The sequence below is a fragment of the Dendroctonus ponderosae genome, unplaced genomic scaffold (genome assembly GCF_020466585.1).
Source record: "Dendroctonus ponderosae isolate FM_Combo_2020 unplaced genomic scaffold, Dpon_F_20191213v2 Dpon_F_20191213_1, whole genome shotgun sequence".
NCBI classification, from domain to species: Eukaryota; Metazoa; Arthropoda; class Insecta; order Coleoptera; family Curculionidae; genus Dendroctonus; species Dendroctonus ponderosae.
In genome coordinates, this window is record NW_026017110.1 from 26,844,800 (window position 1) to 26,860,930 (window position 16,131).

The following is a 16,131-nucleotide window of genomic DNA, read 5'->3' on the forward strand; positions in this document are numbered from 1 at the left end:
AGCGAAGTTGGTGTAAATGTTTTAAACATCAGGCATACTATATTAGAGAATGGTTATTTACAAGTTAAATTAGCTGATTATTGTCTAAAAATTCCACTAAGTCACTCATTCTTTGCTTGAATCGATCGCTAATAATGATGTCTCTGCTAGCTAAATCAAACAAATCGCGTCCGTCTGCAGCCATTTGCTCAAAGTCGTGAGTTTTCGAATCGCTCAAGGACTGGTGCAGCATTAGTATGCACATGTGAAACCCTGAAAAGGTAAATGCTCAATATAAGATCCTAATTAAGCGCTAATTTACCTATGGGAGCGAATTTTCGCCAGTGCTCCTGAAGAAGCTCGAACGGATAGACCGAGCCAACGTCCAACCCAAAGGCGCTCAAATTTTGGGATAAAGCCTCGTAATAAATTTCCAGATATTTTTGGTAGTTTTCCAGATCTGGCTTAGCAGCGTTGATTAGTAGGAAGTAGGTAACGTCGAACATTGGATTCGTTACGTGCGATGTTTGCCAGTCGATTAGTTTAACATCAGTGGGAATGTTCGGATTTGATGGGTCCTGGAAAATTCAGTCATTTTGGAAAAGGTATTAAAATGTATTTGGCGGCTGATTTGGATTTGAAAGCTGATTTTCACCCAATTCTGATTAAGCCTGAACAGTTCGTAGGTGCATAGATGATCGTTATTGAAAATTGCACCTTTACTGAGGCAAGAAATCGTAACCTCTTGTACGGCCTTATTAAAAGGGTTGCGCCTTCCTTAATCTAGATTTTAGAACCATTACCGCATAATTGCTTTTTTTATTTCGCTCGGAGAAATCAGTTTCAGAAGTTTCAAATTTTCATTACACCCACGTTAAACGTGCGAAAAATTTTGGCGGTAAGCGGATGTTACACTGATTCTATCGGCAACAATCGAGGGTCTTCAAAAGCTATAGAATCTACAATTCCAAGCCAATAACGTGTCTAAAAGCTGAACAGGAAGAACCAAAACATGCTTTCTCTGCCTTTAATGTTCTATGCCCGATGTTTATTTTTGACTTTACTTATATAACACATGTGTGTTTTTATGTGGAATCACTTTACAAAGATCTAAACCTAGAAAATAAAAGCTAAAAAAATCTAAACGCAATTGTTGATTGTAACGCAAACCGTCGTTTCCATTATGTTTAATTAGGTCTGGGTAACTCAGTGAATTTTCAGGAGTTGGCGCAGTGCTACGGAAATGGCTTGGTGCGCCAACCCAGCGCACCGGCGCAGTTACTCAGTTCCGTTTTTCCAGTTTTAGTAACTTAACTAACTTAAAAAGTAACTCTTTATTCTAAATGCTTAATTTTCACAAAAATTGCTTCTAATGACAATCTTGAGGCATTTTTCTCGAAAAATTATGAAATAAATTTTTTTAGAACACTCGCCTCCTTCGTTGCTTTGTAAAAAGTTTCGAAATTCCTTTACAGCATCGAATTTGGGTCAAGAATCAAATAATTTTGTTTTTTTTAATTAATAGTTTTTTTTGTTTAATAATTAAAATGTTGATGACTTTTTTTTCCTTCTTTTTAGACTTATTTTAAAGGCCATTTATTAATAATATTTTTAAAATTTCCTCAAAATTTCAGAATTTACCAGTTTTAGTCAAGTTACTCTTTCTTCTCAATGCTCAATTTTCTGTTTCGTTCAACGTTTCACTTAAAGTTCTGATAATCTTAAGGTATTTCCGCTTTGTGAGAAGTTTTAAAATCCCTTTCCAACATCGATATTGTAACAAAAATCAAGTCATTTTCTATCAAAAAACGAACACAATAAGCGAAAGTTTATAACAGATTATTTGGAAATCGCGAAAAATTACAAGATACATTTACAGCTTTGAAAAAATTTTACGAAAACTTTTTCTAGCGTCGAATTCGGGACAGAAACGAAAATAAATTCCTCCCGTGTTTCCCCAAAAACCATTAAGGTTTTCTTCAAAACTGATCATAAAACTAAAAGTTTTTAATCCAAAACGCAGAAAACTCTTCTTCTTTTCTGACAATAACGGGGTCTTCAGGCAAAAATTACAAAATTAATTTTGCTAGAAAATTCGCCTTATTCATCGGTTTGCTGGGAACTTTAGAAAACCCATTTCAGCTTCGAATTTGGCACAAAAACCAAATAATTTTATTCAGTTTTTTACCGAAAGTAATTAGGATTATCTTGAAAAGACGACCAGAGCAAAATTTTACAAATATTATTTGGAAAATTCGACGCCCTCATCGCTCTACAGATTTTTTAAGTTATTTTAAATTTCCTATTAAGCAACTCTTTCGACGCAAAAATCGCATTATTTTTTAGTTTTATTTAAAATACTTACAATTTTCAGGGATTTTCTGTGGAAATATTGAAAAATTGTGAGTTTATTGCGAGTGTACCAATAAAATGTATCTTATATTTTTTTACAGAAAATAGCTGAAAATTGTCAGTATTTTAAATAAAACTAAAAAATAATGCTTCTTAATCCTTAATAGCCTTCTTAGCCGCTTTGCAAAAATATTTGAAAAACTTTTTGCAGCTTCGAATTATGAAAAAAAACCCTAATAATTATTTGTGGATCTTTTTCCAAAAATATTTCCCCGCACTGATAAGGCAAAAGTTTATAATTATTAATATTTGGAAAACTTTTGCAAACTGGGGTTTCTTCATTTTTAGGTCAATATTTATAAACAACACTGTCTCTAAACAGAAAAACCGTGTTTTTCCTAACATTTTACTGTGAAATACTGGCAAACTGAATCTTTTATGAAAAAAAGTTGGGAGATCGATTTTACAAGAAAACTCGTCGACTTTCTTTCTACTCAATTCTGTTGCTGGGACAATCTAGAAAACTTTTTTAAGTTATTTGAACAAAGTAGTAAAACGTTACTCAGAAAAAAATGTTGATGTCTTTTTTTCTTAGATGTGAAAATTCCAGTCTCGGGTCTCGTATAGCTTTAATAAATGACTTATAACTTATGAACCGATGAGTTATAACTTGTTAACTCAGTTAACTTAAATTAACCATATAAAGGCGAAGGTTACGGATATTTTGCATAGTATAAAAAGATGGGTTCAATAGTAGATAAAAAAAATCGTCATCATCAAAATCATACAAAATATTGTTACACATAAATTAATACAATTTATAATTAAATATAGAAACTCTAACACTGATTGAATGAAAACTGTTTTTAAACTGCAGTTTAAAAGCGCAATTTCTATTTCTCTTACTTAAACTGTGTTATGGTCTGCATTAAATACATATGAAATTGAATGAATGTTTCTTTTTAAAATTGAACTCTTTAATTTAATCTCTTCAAAATTGAATTATTAGAAATAATTTCAAATTGTTTAAAAATATTGCCTTCGTTTTGTTGGTTTTTTAATATTTTTGTGTTGGTATTTAAATTACAATCATTCCAGTCTCAGAAACATCAAAATCAGACTTTTTTCCTGAGTCATCCTGTACATAAATATTCACGCCCATTGGCAACTTTTCTAATAAAATCCCCCACCTGATATTTAAACATGAGATTGGTGCTCCAACAATCGGCATGTGCCAAGACAGTGAATTCCTCATCGGTCGGATCAAATATTTCTTTAAAAACATTCCGAGGCACATGTTCTTTGGCCCTTTCAATAGCCTGAGTCAGTTTCTCATTGTCCTTAACGGCTGCGAGAGTCGGCAAAAAAAATGCACCTAACATGTCGGTATTCTGAGCAGGATTCTCCATCTTGCTACCAACAAAATCCACCATAATATGTGTCCTAAAACAACATCATTTAAGCTGGATTGCCTTAAATTAAATCGGTTTTCATCACATGATATTTGCGGTGGTTTTCTTAAATGTTTCTGGTTCCAAACGCCTCATTGCAAGCGTAGTGGCGTGTAGTTTTGCGTATGTGGTCAAGCCCAAAGTCAGATGATGAGAGTCCATGGGTTCTCTTCGGTCGCATGTGTTGTATCCATCTGATTTCAGATTTTGTAGAAGCAACACTTCTTTAAACTCGTCTTCAATAAATCCGTATATTTTAGCTATGTTGGTGAAAGGACTGGAAATGCTGTGCCTCTCTTGGAATGACTTTAGTGCTGCAAGGGTTCGATTGAGCAGAATGGTGAGTGATATTGTGGAGTATTAAATACCTGGAACGACTTCATGGTAGAAGTAAATCTCCCTAACGAAAATAATTCTGGTTGGGAACTGTTTCCTCAAAGCTTCGCTAGTAGGCGCTCTTTTTATTACCAAACTTAGTTGATTGTCGTTGTCTTTATCAGCTATATTCAAAGCTTCCAGTATGCCCATATAGCCATCTCCTTCTTTGGCAACATTATTGAAAATTTCCTCTGTATAATTTACAATATCATTCTCTTTTGCAATTCTCGCAATCAGTTTCCGCAATTCAGGAGAGAGAGAGCCCATGTTGCACTTCAATAGTTAGGTATAGTTGAAAGTTTACACGTAAGCTGCTCAAACGGATATAGATATTGATGAAAGTTGATTATATAGATACTAATTAGCTACCATCACTAAGTTCACGACGAACTGATCACTTTCGAAATGTTGCAAAAACTGGTTCGAATTGTATCTAGGGATACATTTTAATCATATCGCTCCAACTAACGAATTCGTAAACGTAAACATTTCCCACTTAAAACCTGTTGTTACAAAACCTTGGAAGGTTACTTATTATAAGTATAATTAAAGCGTCACTATGTTCACATCATCGGAGAGAACAGATTAGTGTGCTTAATGCGTGACTCGTCTACATTTGCCAGTATTTATTTATCAGATGTAGCAGTTGCAAAGTCATCTAGAAGTGCGATTTTTACCTGCATTCACTCAAATTCTCCCAAAATAATTTTCATTGTAGGTATATGCCGGATGTTTGAATATAGCATTTGCATATGCAATGAATATGTGCATGATTTTGAAGAAAAAAAGCATCTAAACTAGTTTTTACCCCCTTGTATATGCCTTAAATGGTATGCAAACTGTAATTCTTAAGAGCGTTCTTCTTCTCAAGAGTGTATGTCTTCCGCATGAGATAAGTAAAATGGTTCAAATGACGATAATATATTTCAAGGAACATTCACTGAAGAAAAAAAGTATCCAGAAGGGAAGCCATAAGTCCCTCTCGCTGATGAAAAAAATGCTTATAATAGAAATAACTTGCAGTCGCTGATGTAAAACAAAGGAGATAAAGGTTTATGCAATAAGTAAAACCTAAAACGAATTACTCAACTGAAGGGTCTGAAAAATTTTAAGTATTTGTGGTTTCCTTTCGGATTTTGCAGTAAACGATTATTTATTCCCCTTTCAAACAATGTAAAAAACATATTCGTTGCTCTCATAAAAGCTCAGAAAATCAAAGAACAGTAGGATGACTTAGATGTTGAAAACCAGACAACTGCACTTATATAAAATGACATTTATTAATAATATATCACCTAAATATACAACAACGTTTCATAAAACCTATTTTAAGTACGACTGTTTATTGGCTAGTTTTTACAAGTAAAATTTACCCTAATAACCATCAGAAAATAGAGAAGAAAAGGCTCAGTCGAATGTTTCCTGGTAAAAGAAACACAATAATTAGGGTATTTAGTGAATTTTATTGAGCAATACTGATTCCTTTTTTTTATTAATGAGCAAAACTGTAACCCTTCAGTGAACTGAAATCTTATCTCAATACCAAAATGCATTCGTCCATCTGCTAAAGCGGATTTTAAAACAGTTTGGAAGTAGTAAATGATTTCCATTCTTGTTTACAGTTCACATGAATAGCTAACTACTCTTCAAAAAATTACCGAAAAATAAACGGAAACTCGAATCAAAGACTAGATAATGTGAGAGGAATTTATCAAAAAGGCACAAAGGCTTATTGAACCGCTAAACTTTAGTCTTCATATTGCATGTTTAGAATAATCGTTGATTGATTAAACGTTAAACGCTACGAATAAATACTTTCCTATGATAATATTAATGATTGTAGAGTTATTACCTGCTCCTTATTAGTAATTGTTAGACTATCCTATTTAACGAAAGATATTTACATATATCTCTTAGTCTTTCAACTAGTCTAGTCTAGCTGCAGCTTTAAGCTCCAGGACAAACATTAGTACAAATTTAATATAATTTATTATAAAACGAACAGACCTCCGATTTAATAACAAAAATAAGTATTATGTACATTCAACTAATGCATCTTTATGACACAAATCCTAATTCAAGAATTGCCTTTCAAACGTACTAATATAAATAAGAAAAAATGGAATGAGCAACGGAAATTTGGCACCCGGTTACCACTTGGGTGTCAACGGATTGAACAGCCACTGTTGATATGCATTGTTGATGTCGCAAGGCATTAGAGACAGATGAGAAGTCTGCGGATGCAAAGCCACGCATTTCTTATGCACTTTATGCATTAGAGTATGCGTGTCTTCGTCGTACAGCCATGGACCATCCACTGTTCCCAGCCTAAACTCGTAGTAAGTCATTATCGGCAGCTCAGAAAAAATATAAATAGCTTACCTGCAAAACGCTAATTTTATTCCTTGAGCATCAGCTTCGATGCATCGTTCACCAACCCCCAGCTGTCCTTTAGCGTTCAATCGCATGAGCTGATTGTTTCCGAAGCCGTGGCAGTGTTGAACAGCCATCAAGGAGGGCGGTCCATGACCAAGAGTGTCCAGGCATTTACGCACGGCTACTGACCTGAAAAGACAAATAGTATAAAAATCTATACATTTTGACTAAGAAAGGCAAGCTGAAGACACTTCAATTAATACTATTAACTGTGAAGGTTTGCCCAGTTTATAAAGAGTCGAATCTCATTTATCGGAAGATACAAGAACGAACCAATTGCTTGACCCGATAGAGCACCGCAATTTTTCAGTGTCCGAGCCGTTGATGAGATACCAGTTGAGTGTCCAACGTGTGGGTTTTTTACAATCTTTTACACGCAACTCTTACAGTTTTTGGGGCAATTTATTCAAATATTTACGCCACATTATCTATGATCACAAGTTTTCACATGTACACGATGTGGATTTTTTACCGTTTAATTGGGCAACTTCTTAGTCTCTTACATTTTCGTAGCTGCAATTGTTCTCAGGTAATTGGAACATCGGCGTTTTTGAAACAAGAGCAAAAAGATTCGTTTTTCAAACGATGGCAGCGGTTTCGCAATCCGTTAGGTGTAATCAACACTTCTGCAGTCCACCCGTCCTCAGTTTAATATCGCTTTTAGCACAAAAAAGTTATATTTGGACCTGTTGTCACTGTCAACTCAACAACTCAAACTCAATCGATTCCTATGTCTGAAAGATCGCTAAATCCTTCAGATTCCCAGGATATCCAACCAACGCAGCAGAGTTACGATCCAGGGGAAGGAGCGACTAACAAGAACAACGTAATTTCCATCGCCAGCAAACAGATCAGCGATGTTATCCAGTTCCAAGAGCCGAACACTTCAAAGAACTTCTCTTTTACAACCGAGATTCGCATTAATATTTTGGGAGAACCGAATTTAAGCAAACAGTCCTTTGATGCTGAGGATTTATCCAGTTTAAGCTTGGTTAATGAAAATGGCTTTCGGGGCAAGAAAGGTAAGCAAATTAATGCGAATTTATTTTAAATCATACTATGACTGAAGGAGTGTGTAAAAGGATTGTTTGTGCTATCTGCGTTTTAACGATTTGGGAAATTTTTTCTTGATGATGTCACATTTTTATCATTTGCAGAAATTTTCCTCGCCAATCATATAAATAAAATCGGAAAATAGTTAAAATAAACCTGGGAGCGATTGCTTAAACTGCTCAAAAATAACTTAGAAGGTTTAGAATTACCAGAAATGTTATCAAAACGTTTAAATCACGAAACGAAAAAGACCGATTTGAAATCCCTAGCAAGTGTATCTCTTGCCCTGGGAAAAGCCGAAGCTTATATCAACGACTGGATTTCATGCAATTTCCCATTTCAATTTTTTTATATTTAAGATGTGATTCAGTTAGACGAAAGTTATGCCACAATCGAATCCTGCCTGAAAGAGAAAACGACCAACACCCAGGAAGTGACGATGTTTAGCAGAAACGACCGCACTCAAAGGGTCAGTTGTTGGTTTAATTCGAGCAAATTTAATTTTTTTCGTATTTATAGGAAATAGTGGTGAACAGTGAAGCGCCTCCACCTTACAACAGTCACCCACCGCCCGCCTACTCCACAGCCACTGGGCAGATAACTCGCCAAACTCAACGCTATCAAACCAACCCTGATCCAGAAGGTGGTTACTACCCTTATGGACTAACCTCTCCCAGTTTAATGGACCAAAGAATACGTCACTACTTTATTCAAAAGGTTTTTCTGATTTTATCCGTGCAGCTTTTGATCACAACCGGTCTTATCCTGCTGGTGATGTTCCACGAGCCGACCAAGGACTTCGTAGCCACAAATATTCCGATGTTTTGGGTGATGGCTGCTTTGGAAATGGTCCTCTACATCACTCTGACGTGCTATCAAGTTACCAGGCGCATATTTCCTTTGAACTTCGTCCTGCTGCTCCTTTTCACTCTGGCGCTTTCGTACATTTGTGCGGCAGCAACAATTTTTTACTCAACCAAAGTGCTATTACTAACTACGTCCAGCACAGCTCTCATCTGCCTAGTGGTTTCACTGCTGGCAATCCAAACCTGGTTCGACATCACCAAGTATACTTTCATTATAGCAGTAGCTTCAATCGTATTCATGGCTTTCGGCTTAATTGTGATGATTGTTTCTTTAGTCACCTACACGCCAGTGCTTTGGCTCGTTTATTCTGGCATTGCCACGCTCATTTTCAGCGTGTTTCTTCTCTACGACATGCAGTGCATTTTAGGAGGCCGCAGGCAGGAAATATCTCCTGAGGAGTATATTTACGCCGCACTTACACTTTATGTGGATATTGTGATGATTTTTATGTATATGCTTGAGCTGATAAATGCATGTACTACTTAAATAATAAAAGCATAATTTGCAGAAATGCGGAATTGACCTTATTCCTTTGAGCGCATGCAGAAAATTTGCAGAAAGCTAGAAGCCTTTTGTGAAGAGCGCAAATGGAAAAACATTTACAGATTTTAGTTAATCTACTTTTCCTATCGATCTCCATATCAAAATACGCAACGAAAATGTGCGGTTTATATCTTTTTCAATGCATGAATGCACATAATTAAATTTATATATTTCGTATTAAAACCAACAAACGTTTTGTTGCGCATTGCTTAAATTCCACAGTGGCTGTTTCAGATGTAATCTTATTTTAGATCGTCATTTTTGTATGTATGTTTAATGATAGGAACAATTTTTTATCAGCCAAATTCTTCGATTGAAAATGCCCTCTCCGAAACGTTCTTTTTGCTAATTTTTAATAGAAATTTGCAAAAACTCACCTCATTTCGCCAAAATGAATATTTGGAGGAAGTTCCGGAAACTTGTCAAGCACATCATACGCTACGTTCTCCATGTACCATTGGAAACTCTTACAGCCAAGCCTGAAAAAAATTAACTCATCTGTTTTTTTTGTAATTTAAAATACTTAAGAACTGTTCTCGATTGATTCAATTTTTCTCTCGGATCTCACTCGCAAATTCATCGGAAATAAATTTACACAACAATAGATTACACCTTAAAACAATAGATGATTGATAAATGCTATACAACATAATTTCCTAAAATATTTTTTTTAATTATAAATATACTTGTAAAGACTAAGAAAAACATTCGCTTTAAGAATTTAGGACTTTCTGATGATATAAGTCGCCAAAATCAAAATTGCTAGCTACACCGTGTACATCGCGCTAAATAGCTACAGTAGCTTAAAACCCACTTAATGAAAAATAATTGATTGTAATCTACCTGTCTTTCAAAGTAAGCTGCTCACTAATATCGCCCATATCCAAAAATCTCGCCATTGGCTCCCTGGTGTAGAAGTATTCCTTGTACTTTTCATCAAACCATGTTTCAATGACGCGCTTATAGTTGATTGTTATAAGAGAGCCCTTCTTCTTTTGAGCCAGTTTTCCGAAATTGTAGGGCATAAAACTGCGGTACACGTGTCCTGAAAAGAAATAATTGAAATTAACACTTGAATTAACAAATTCAAACTATTGAGAAAAATTCGGTCTTATAATTAATCAGAATTTTGCAGAACTGACCTACTCTGGAGCATGGTACCCACTCAATGCTGCCTCCGCATTGCCAAATTTTGAAGCTCAATTCGAAATTTTCTCCGCCCCAAACCAGCAGACCCGGATCATAAGTGCCTATTTCCAAAAAGTACTTTCTATCAATGGCAAACAAGCCGCCAGCATGAGTGGGGCTTTTATATGGTTGACTGTTGTGCTTCCTAGTACGGAGCTCCCTTTGCGGTACCTCATTTTCCTTGTAAAGCATGCCCCATTCGAAAATACCTTGAAACCATTTTCTTATTAATTAAACAAACTTAAATAGCTTTAAAGGCTAGTCACCTCGGAAATGTCTGTCTTCGCCATAAACGGGGCGATATTCAAACGATTTGTGGTCAATTCCGTCAATTATAGGAACAGTCATTGTCGATCTATCCCGGTAAATTGGGGCCAGCAGGGGAGGCAGCCAGTTAGTGTTGACCTCGCAGTGAGCATCTATTTATTCCGAAAACGAGTTTTATTAAAACATAAGCTTAGAATAAGCAACACAGCGCCTTGCCTAAAAACACAATTACTTCCCCTTTAGCTTCAACTGCTCCTCTACTTCTCGTCCTAATTAAGCCTTCACGTTGTGAATTTCTGATCAGCCTCACTTTTCCATTAAACTTTTCTATATAATTATCCAAATCATATTTCAAATTCTCCTTATCCGAATAATCATCAACCAGCAGGATTTCCTTAAGGAACTGCTTGGGCGTGCGGTTGAGCACACTGTGAACAGTTCTCAAGAGAACCGACCAACCTTCATTGTGAAACACTATTATCACACTGGTCGAAGGAAGATCAGTTGGGTAATCCCAATGCTTGCATTCCTCAAGTCTTGTATCCAATATTGATCGATCTGGAATAATATTATACTTTTATATTCTAAGAACTAGACATAGTTTTGAGTTAAAAACTAAGATCTAATAGTGAATGTTCTAAATGTATGGGTAATTTTATGAAATTAAGCTTCGAAGTATTTAAAAATAGCATTCTCATGGATTTATCAAAAAGGGTGTTAAAATATGAGCATTAATGTGTTCAAGCCTAGAGAAAGTTCAGATGGAGTTATTAACGCAAAAACCAATAATATTTTAAGAAAATAAATGGCAATTTCCAGAAATCTCCACGCTCAGACACTTGAAAAACATTCCCTCCATGCGCTCGAATTGCCAAAAGAAAGAAAATCCGACGATTTCTTCTCTGAATGCGTATTGGACTGATTGGCGAATGCGAAAAAAGGAGTTTATGGAAAATGAGAGATATCAGGCCAATTTCAGTATTCATCTATGGTTCTAGCTACAGACCTCTCACTTAGAACATGTTAACGTTAATACGGGACCATTCATCATCATTTCACATCAAGTAAACACAAATTAAATAAAATGCTACCCACCCAGAGAAATCTCGTCAGAGCAAGCTATGTTCATGCCATAATCTGACTCTGACTGATCGGCATCGTTTTGCTGATTGGGTTGTAAGTGATGAGGAACCCCCTTTTCACCAGGCCCGCTTCTGTCCTCAATTTCCTTGGGCTCAAAATTGCCCAGCTCCGATACCAGTTTCGGAACTGCCCTTTCCACTGTTTTGCCCTGAAAATGCCCAGGTTCTTGTTACATTACATTCAGCTCAAAGCCGCTATAAATGCTTGCCTGTCTTAATCTGCTGGCAATTCCAAAGGTATTGCTAGTCTCTTTATCATAAGTGGCTAGCAGGTATATAATAAAAATTAAGACAGCTGCAAATGCCAGCAACCTGAGGGTGCGAGTTCTTCTACTCAGATATATTACAAAAGACATATTTTCAGCTAAATGCTCATTCTAAATAACAGAAACCTGGTAGCTTTCTATAAGGCCTGGAACAGACAACTTGTTTCAAGTACGTTTAAGGAATTGTAAGCGTTACAATGTCAAATTATGTGAGCCTCAGATACCTGTGATAAAAAAGTATCTTTCTAATGACACATCTACAAATTAAGCCATGAAATAGGATTAGGAATTGAAGAAAATATAATCCATTAAATGCGATTTGCACACGTAAACAAACCGGGTTATTGACAACTAATTGCGACGATGCAACGTCTGCTCTTTAACTTTAGGGTTATAATGGAACGATTGTAGAGCGTAACCTCTATAATCTGAAGAGTATGAGATAGGAAAATGTAAATAAACAAAGAAAAATATGTAAAATTTAAAAATAAAATGTCTAAAAAACGTCTTCTAATTGAGTACAAACGCAATATAAAAAGCATTATAAAATGTGCCAAGAACACTGGTTTAACAGACGAACAAATTGATGGAATCGTTCGGGAATCATTTTCAGAATTCAAAGCCAAAAGCCACCAAAATGTGTTCAAATCATCAATATTGAAAATATCGATCGTCGTCCTTTTATCTTTAAGTGTTTTTATGTATGTTTTACTCAACGTTCACACCCCGACATCTAGTGTAGTATTGAGGAATGTCCAGGGGCTCACCTATCCAGCCCTAAAGTTCATTAGGATTTTAGCTGTGCCAATCATCAAACTTTTCCCATCTGTAACAGGTATATTAGCACCCAACATGCCTAAGAGTGTTTTGATCTTGCGATTTTAGATCTTCATGACGAAAGCTGTCTTATTGAAAATCCCTACTTTTACTTGTCCGACTTGGATTGTTCCCCTTGTGAAAATGTCTATAATGTAATAGATTTGACTGGAGTAGAAGGCATTAATGCCTATAAGAAGGTGTTTGAAGGAGTCCCATTTATAATCAAGGCGAGTGCATTTGATTTAGCACGTTCTTAACTCAATTCCTAAGTGAATGATTAATGTGTATAATTAAAAGTTCCTACAATGGTTGATTGAAAGACGATGTTGTAGAAGAGAAATGCCCTGCAGTAAAACTTAATGCAAAATTCAATTACTTTCACACAGTCGGATGTTTTATGAAGCTATTTAATTTATAGACAAATCAACCAGAAGTATCATTCAAAGATCTTCAGCAGCTCTACAAAAATTACACTGCCGAGTTAGCAAGTGATTCTTCAAGACTGCAAACTCGCAACTTAGACGTGAACTCCATAAAAGATGTTCTCAGTTTAGATGAGCACGCTCTGTCTCCCAATGTGCATATCCAATGGAGAGTCAATAAAATGGCTGCTGCTAGAATTATCAGAAAAGTGTTTCCACGGCCCCATTTTTTTCCCGAGAGGTTCGTGTTGAAATCAAATATTGCATGTCTTTTATCTCTTCGCTTGAACAGAACTGGTCAAGCTGTGGAGCGCTTTTTACATGTGGATGGAGCCAATGCTGAGCCATATTCTCTACCGAATCCCGAATGCAGTTATGTGTTTATTATCCAAGGGTCAGGAGAACGCACTATTGCACTGAAACCCCCAAGAGAGTGTGCGAAGCACTGTAAAGCCATCTCTGTACATATGGAGCCTGCATATGTTTGTAAGTATATTGGATACTCATTGATTAATTGACGATATGGGAACTAAAACTACGAAATGATGCAGCTTTCACGAGCTTGTAAGTAGTCGGCAGATTTTCCTGATATGTGAGCATAAGAAAATGCCAAAAAGTTTCAAGCAAATCTTTGAAATTTTTATCGGAAATAAGGCCGATACATTCTAAAAAAATTAATTGACAAGAAGATAGAAAAAATTTTTTGCACAAAAACCATGAATGCTACAAGATTTTGTTAAGAGCACAAAAATGTCAAAGGATTGGTGCATCAAGTTAAAAAACATTTGTTGATTCCAGCCACCAAATAAAAAATGACTTGCTTTTGTACCAGGGCACTAAAAAATTTTCCACTTGCCCAAAGCGAATAAACTCGCTTGCTTCATCCAAATATGAGTCTAATATAAGAACAAATTCGCAGCGATTTTATTAAAATCCATCGTATAATTCTCCAGATATTTCAAGTGTAAAAAATCTGTACATAATTATGTTTTTCTAGTGCTTTACAATTGGTGGTATTGGCGGCCCGTGAGTCTTCCCGGTAGTGTCTACCCAAATTTATCCATATCGTACATGAACTCGTACTGTTGATTGCCACATTATAAGTAAATTTTATGTAATTTCTGTTGAAACTTTTGTGATTGTGTACTGTAGTTCATATCTATATGAAATTTTCAAATTTCGTAATAGCCAAAAAATAAAACCCATATCAGAAAATAAAACTTCGTATATTATGCTTAACACGACATTACTTTGCTAGTTCTGCCACAGTCTGAGCACTTTGTCTTTGCCTCCTGAGGCCACTCTTAAGCCATCCGTGCTCCAATCCACTGCATAGACTTCATCAGCATGTCCAGGTAAATCATACTCCAACTTCTTCGTCGCTAGATTCCACAGCTTCAGGGTGGAATCGGCACTTCCGCTGGCCATAAACCGTGAATCCGCACTGAATGAAATCATGTAGACTGCCTGGACATGACCTCTAAGGGTGGCAATGAATTTGCCAGTTTTTGCATTCCACAGTCGGATTGATTTGTCGAAAGATGCTGAAGCTAAAATTCGCCCATCCGGAGAGAACTTTACATCGTTCACCAGTTGCTGATGGCCAGTCAGTCGGGCCAACGGCTTTTTGTCCTTTTCAGGATCCCAGAGAAATAGCGTGAAATCATCCGATCCTGAAACTAGCCGTTCCCCAACAGACTCAGTCACTTTCTTGAATCTGGCCAAAGCGAACTCTTGGGACTTCTTTTTGTCTGGTACAAAGGTGTCTTTGTTGGCATCTTTCACTGGGTCAAAAGCCCCAATTTTCAAAACATAGTCCGTGTTCAAAGCCAATGTGTTGACCCAGTGAGCGTGACCCTCAAGAGTTCTACACATTATGCCATCAGCGGCTCTCCACACTTTTATGGTCCTATCTTGAGATGCAGTGTAAATTAGTCCCGACCCACCCCATTTCACAACAGTAACACCCTTCATATGACCTGAGATGGTCAAAACCGTATGGCACAACACTGAGTCCCATATTCTTACATCATTGTCTTTTGATGAGCTTGCAAACAACCGACAATCAGGGTTCTTGTGATAGGGCTCCCAGCTGAGGGATGTTATCCACTGCTTGTGCCCCAGCAGGGTTTTACCCACTTGGGTTCCTGTCTTTGGATCCCAGATGATTATTTTCCCATCTTTGCAGCCCGACGCCAACCTGCTGCTGTCTGGGGACCAGGCAATGCAAAGCACCCAATTTTTGTGCCCAGTGCCAGTAAATCTGGGCGTTTGTGTCTCGACATCCCAAAACCGAACGGTGGTATCTCCAGATCCACTTGCTAAATATTTGCCATCCGGCGAAAAAGTCACAGAAATTACTGCTTCTGCATGGCCTGGCATTGATGCGGTACATCGTGTGACTGGCCTGACTCGAAAAACTGCCTGCTGCTGATAAACAATGTCCACGATTCTTTCAGATATCAGCGGCCCGGTCAGTTCGACGGCTTTCTCTAACGTACTCGTTATTTCGTGCTCATGAATGAAGAACTTATAAGGCACAGGATCTTCTTGTTTCAAGATGCCGTTGCATATTAGTGTAAGCTGTGTCAGCGTACAATCCGCAGGCAAGTCCAGCCTTTCGCTTTCGAACTCGCCGGCTTCGGACACAAACCGGCATAGGACTGGTGGGGCTTTGTCCTCAGTCATATTGAAAGGTGGCTTTTAAAGTATTCAATGTCCAAAATGCACCCACCGGAACAGTTGTATGTGCAGTGCTGCGATGTGGAGCACTTTCTAGCCCCTCTATGAGCGCGTTAAACGCTCTTAGTATTAATTTTAAATACACAGCACCCTTTTACATGTGCGGTCATTCACATTTAAGGTTATGGACTGCACAGATCACAGAGGTTATAGATTGGAAACTGCCATATACACCTGCAGAATGCTATTTGTCGCTTATCTCAGCGGCTGCAATGAAAACTAAACT

At 36.9% G+C, this 16,131-nt stretch overlaps 5 protein-coding genes across 6 annotated transcripts; 2 read left to right on the plus strand and 3 right to left on the minus strand.

Annotated features, from left to right (window-relative positions):
• Positions 1-13: 13 nt before the first annotated feature.
• Positions 14-4,692, minus strand: LOC109544968. Its single transcript, XM_048660537.1, has 6 exons — positions 4,530-4,692; positions 4,151-4,471; positions 3,829-4,096; positions 3,522-3,774; positions 302-557; positions 14-252 (listed from the first exon to the last, which is right to left on the minus strand). Exons 2-6 carry the CDS (start codon positions 4,425-4,427, stop codon positions 65-67), a joined length of 1,242 nt encoding a protein of 413 aa, XP_048516494.1. The 5' UTR covers positions 4,428-4,471; positions 4,530-4,692; the 3' UTR covers positions 14-64.
• On the plus strand, positions 515-9,034 carry LOC109535607 (protein lifeguard 3-like). Its single transcript, XM_048660538.1, has 4 exons — positions 515-584; positions 7,355-7,618; positions 8,009-8,118; positions 8,169-9,034. Exons 1-4 carry the CDS (start codon positions 551-553, stop codon positions 9,000-9,002), a joined length of 1,242 nt encoding a protein of 413 aa, XP_048516495.1. The 5' UTR covers positions 515-550; the 3' UTR covers positions 9,003-9,034.
• On the minus strand, positions 5,422-12,289 carry LOC109535604 (N-acetylgalactosaminyltransferase 7). Of its 2 annotated transcripts, XM_019901523.2 has the most exons (10): positions 12,147-12,289; positions 11,866-12,068; positions 11,610-11,805; positions 10,731-11,072; positions 10,514-10,666; positions 10,202-10,456; positions 9,903-10,104; positions 9,437-9,538; positions 6,543-6,725; positions 5,422-6,488 (listed from the first exon to the last, which is right to left on the minus strand). In XM_019901523.2, the coding sequence occupies exons 2-10, from the start codon at positions 12,010-12,012 to the stop codon at positions 6,311-6,313; spliced, it is 1,758 nt and encodes a 585-aa protein (XP_019757082.2). In that variant the 5' UTR covers positions 12,013-12,068; positions 12,147-12,289; the 3' UTR covers positions 5,422-6,310. The 2 variants fall into 2 exon arrangements, with proteins under 2 accessions (XP_019757082.2, XP_019757081.2); XM_019901522.2 differs by having other exon boundaries at positions 11,866-12,278.
• Positions 12,290-12,313: 24 nt separating this feature from the next.
• LOC109535608 lies at positions 12,314-14,383 on the plus strand. The gene is made up of 5 exons (XM_019901525.2): positions 12,314-12,757; positions 12,808-12,968; positions 13,160-13,404; positions 13,456-13,649; positions 14,161-14,383. The coding sequence occupies exons 1-5, from the start codon at positions 12,415-12,417 to the stop codon at positions 14,250-14,252; spliced, it is 1,035 nt and encodes a 344-aa protein (XP_019757084.2). The 5' UTR covers positions 12,314-12,414; the 3' UTR covers positions 14,253-14,383.
• LOC109535606 (notchless protein homolog 1) lies at positions 14,374-16,125 on the minus strand. The gene has a single exon (XM_048660536.1). The coding sequence runs from the start codon at positions 15,849-15,851 to the stop codon at positions 14,418-14,420; it is 1,434 nt and encodes a 477-aa protein (XP_048516493.1). The 5' UTR covers positions 15,852-16,125; the 3' UTR covers positions 14,374-14,417.
• Between the last annotated feature and the right edge of the window lie 6 nt (positions 16,126-16,131).

Coding starts and splice junctions, on each gene's coding strand:
- LOC109544968 (XM_048660537.1), bottom strand. CDS start 4,427: ATGGGCTCTCTCTCTCCTGAATTGCGGAAACTGATTGCGAGAATTGCA. Junction 558..3,521: donor ATCTCATGTTTAAATATCAG/GTGGGGGATTTT, acceptor TGAATTTTCCAG/GACCCATCAAATCCGAACAT. Junction 253..301: donor GCGAAAATTCGCTCCCATAG/GTAAATTAGCGC, acceptor TTACCTTTTCAG/GGTTTCACATGTGCATACTA.
- LOC109535608 (XM_019901525.2), top strand. CDS start 12,415: ATGTCTAAAAAACGTCTTCTAATTGAGTACAAACGCAATATAAAAAGC. Junction 12,758..12,807: donor ACTTTTCCCATCTGTAACAG/GTATATTAGCAC, acceptor TTGCGATTTTAG/ATCTTCATGACGAAAGCTGT. Junction 13,405..13,455: donor CCCCATTTTTTTCCCGAGAG/GTTCGTGTTGAA, acceptor TCGCTTGAACAG/AACTGGTCAAGCTGTGGAGC.
- LOC109535604 (XM_019901523.2), bottom strand. CDS start 12,012: ATGTCTTTTGTAATATATCTGAGTAGAAGAACTCGCACCCTCAGGTTG. Junction 9,539..9,902: donor CAGCTTACTTTGAAAGACAG/GTAGATTACAAT, acceptor AATTTTTTTCAG/GCTTGGCTGTAAGAGTTTCC. Junction 6,726..9,436: donor ATTCATTTTGGCGAAATGAG/GTGAGTTTTTGC, acceptor TTGTCTTTTCAG/GTCAGTAGCCGTGCGTAAAT.
- LOC109535606 (XM_048660536.1), bottom strand. CDS start 15,851: ATGACTGAGGACAAAGCCCCACCAGTCCTATGCCGGTTTGTGTCCGAA.
- LOC109535607 (XM_048660538.1), top strand. CDS start 551: ATGGGTCCTGGAAAATTCAGTCATTTTGGAAAAG. Junction 585..7,354: donor ATTCAGTCATTTTGGAAAAG/GTATTAAAATGT, acceptor TAAATCCTTCAG/ATTCCCAGGATATCCAACCA. Junction 8,119..8,168: donor GAAACGACCGCACTCAAAGG/GTCAGTTGTTGG, acceptor TCGTATTTATAG/GAAATAGTGGTGAACAGTGA.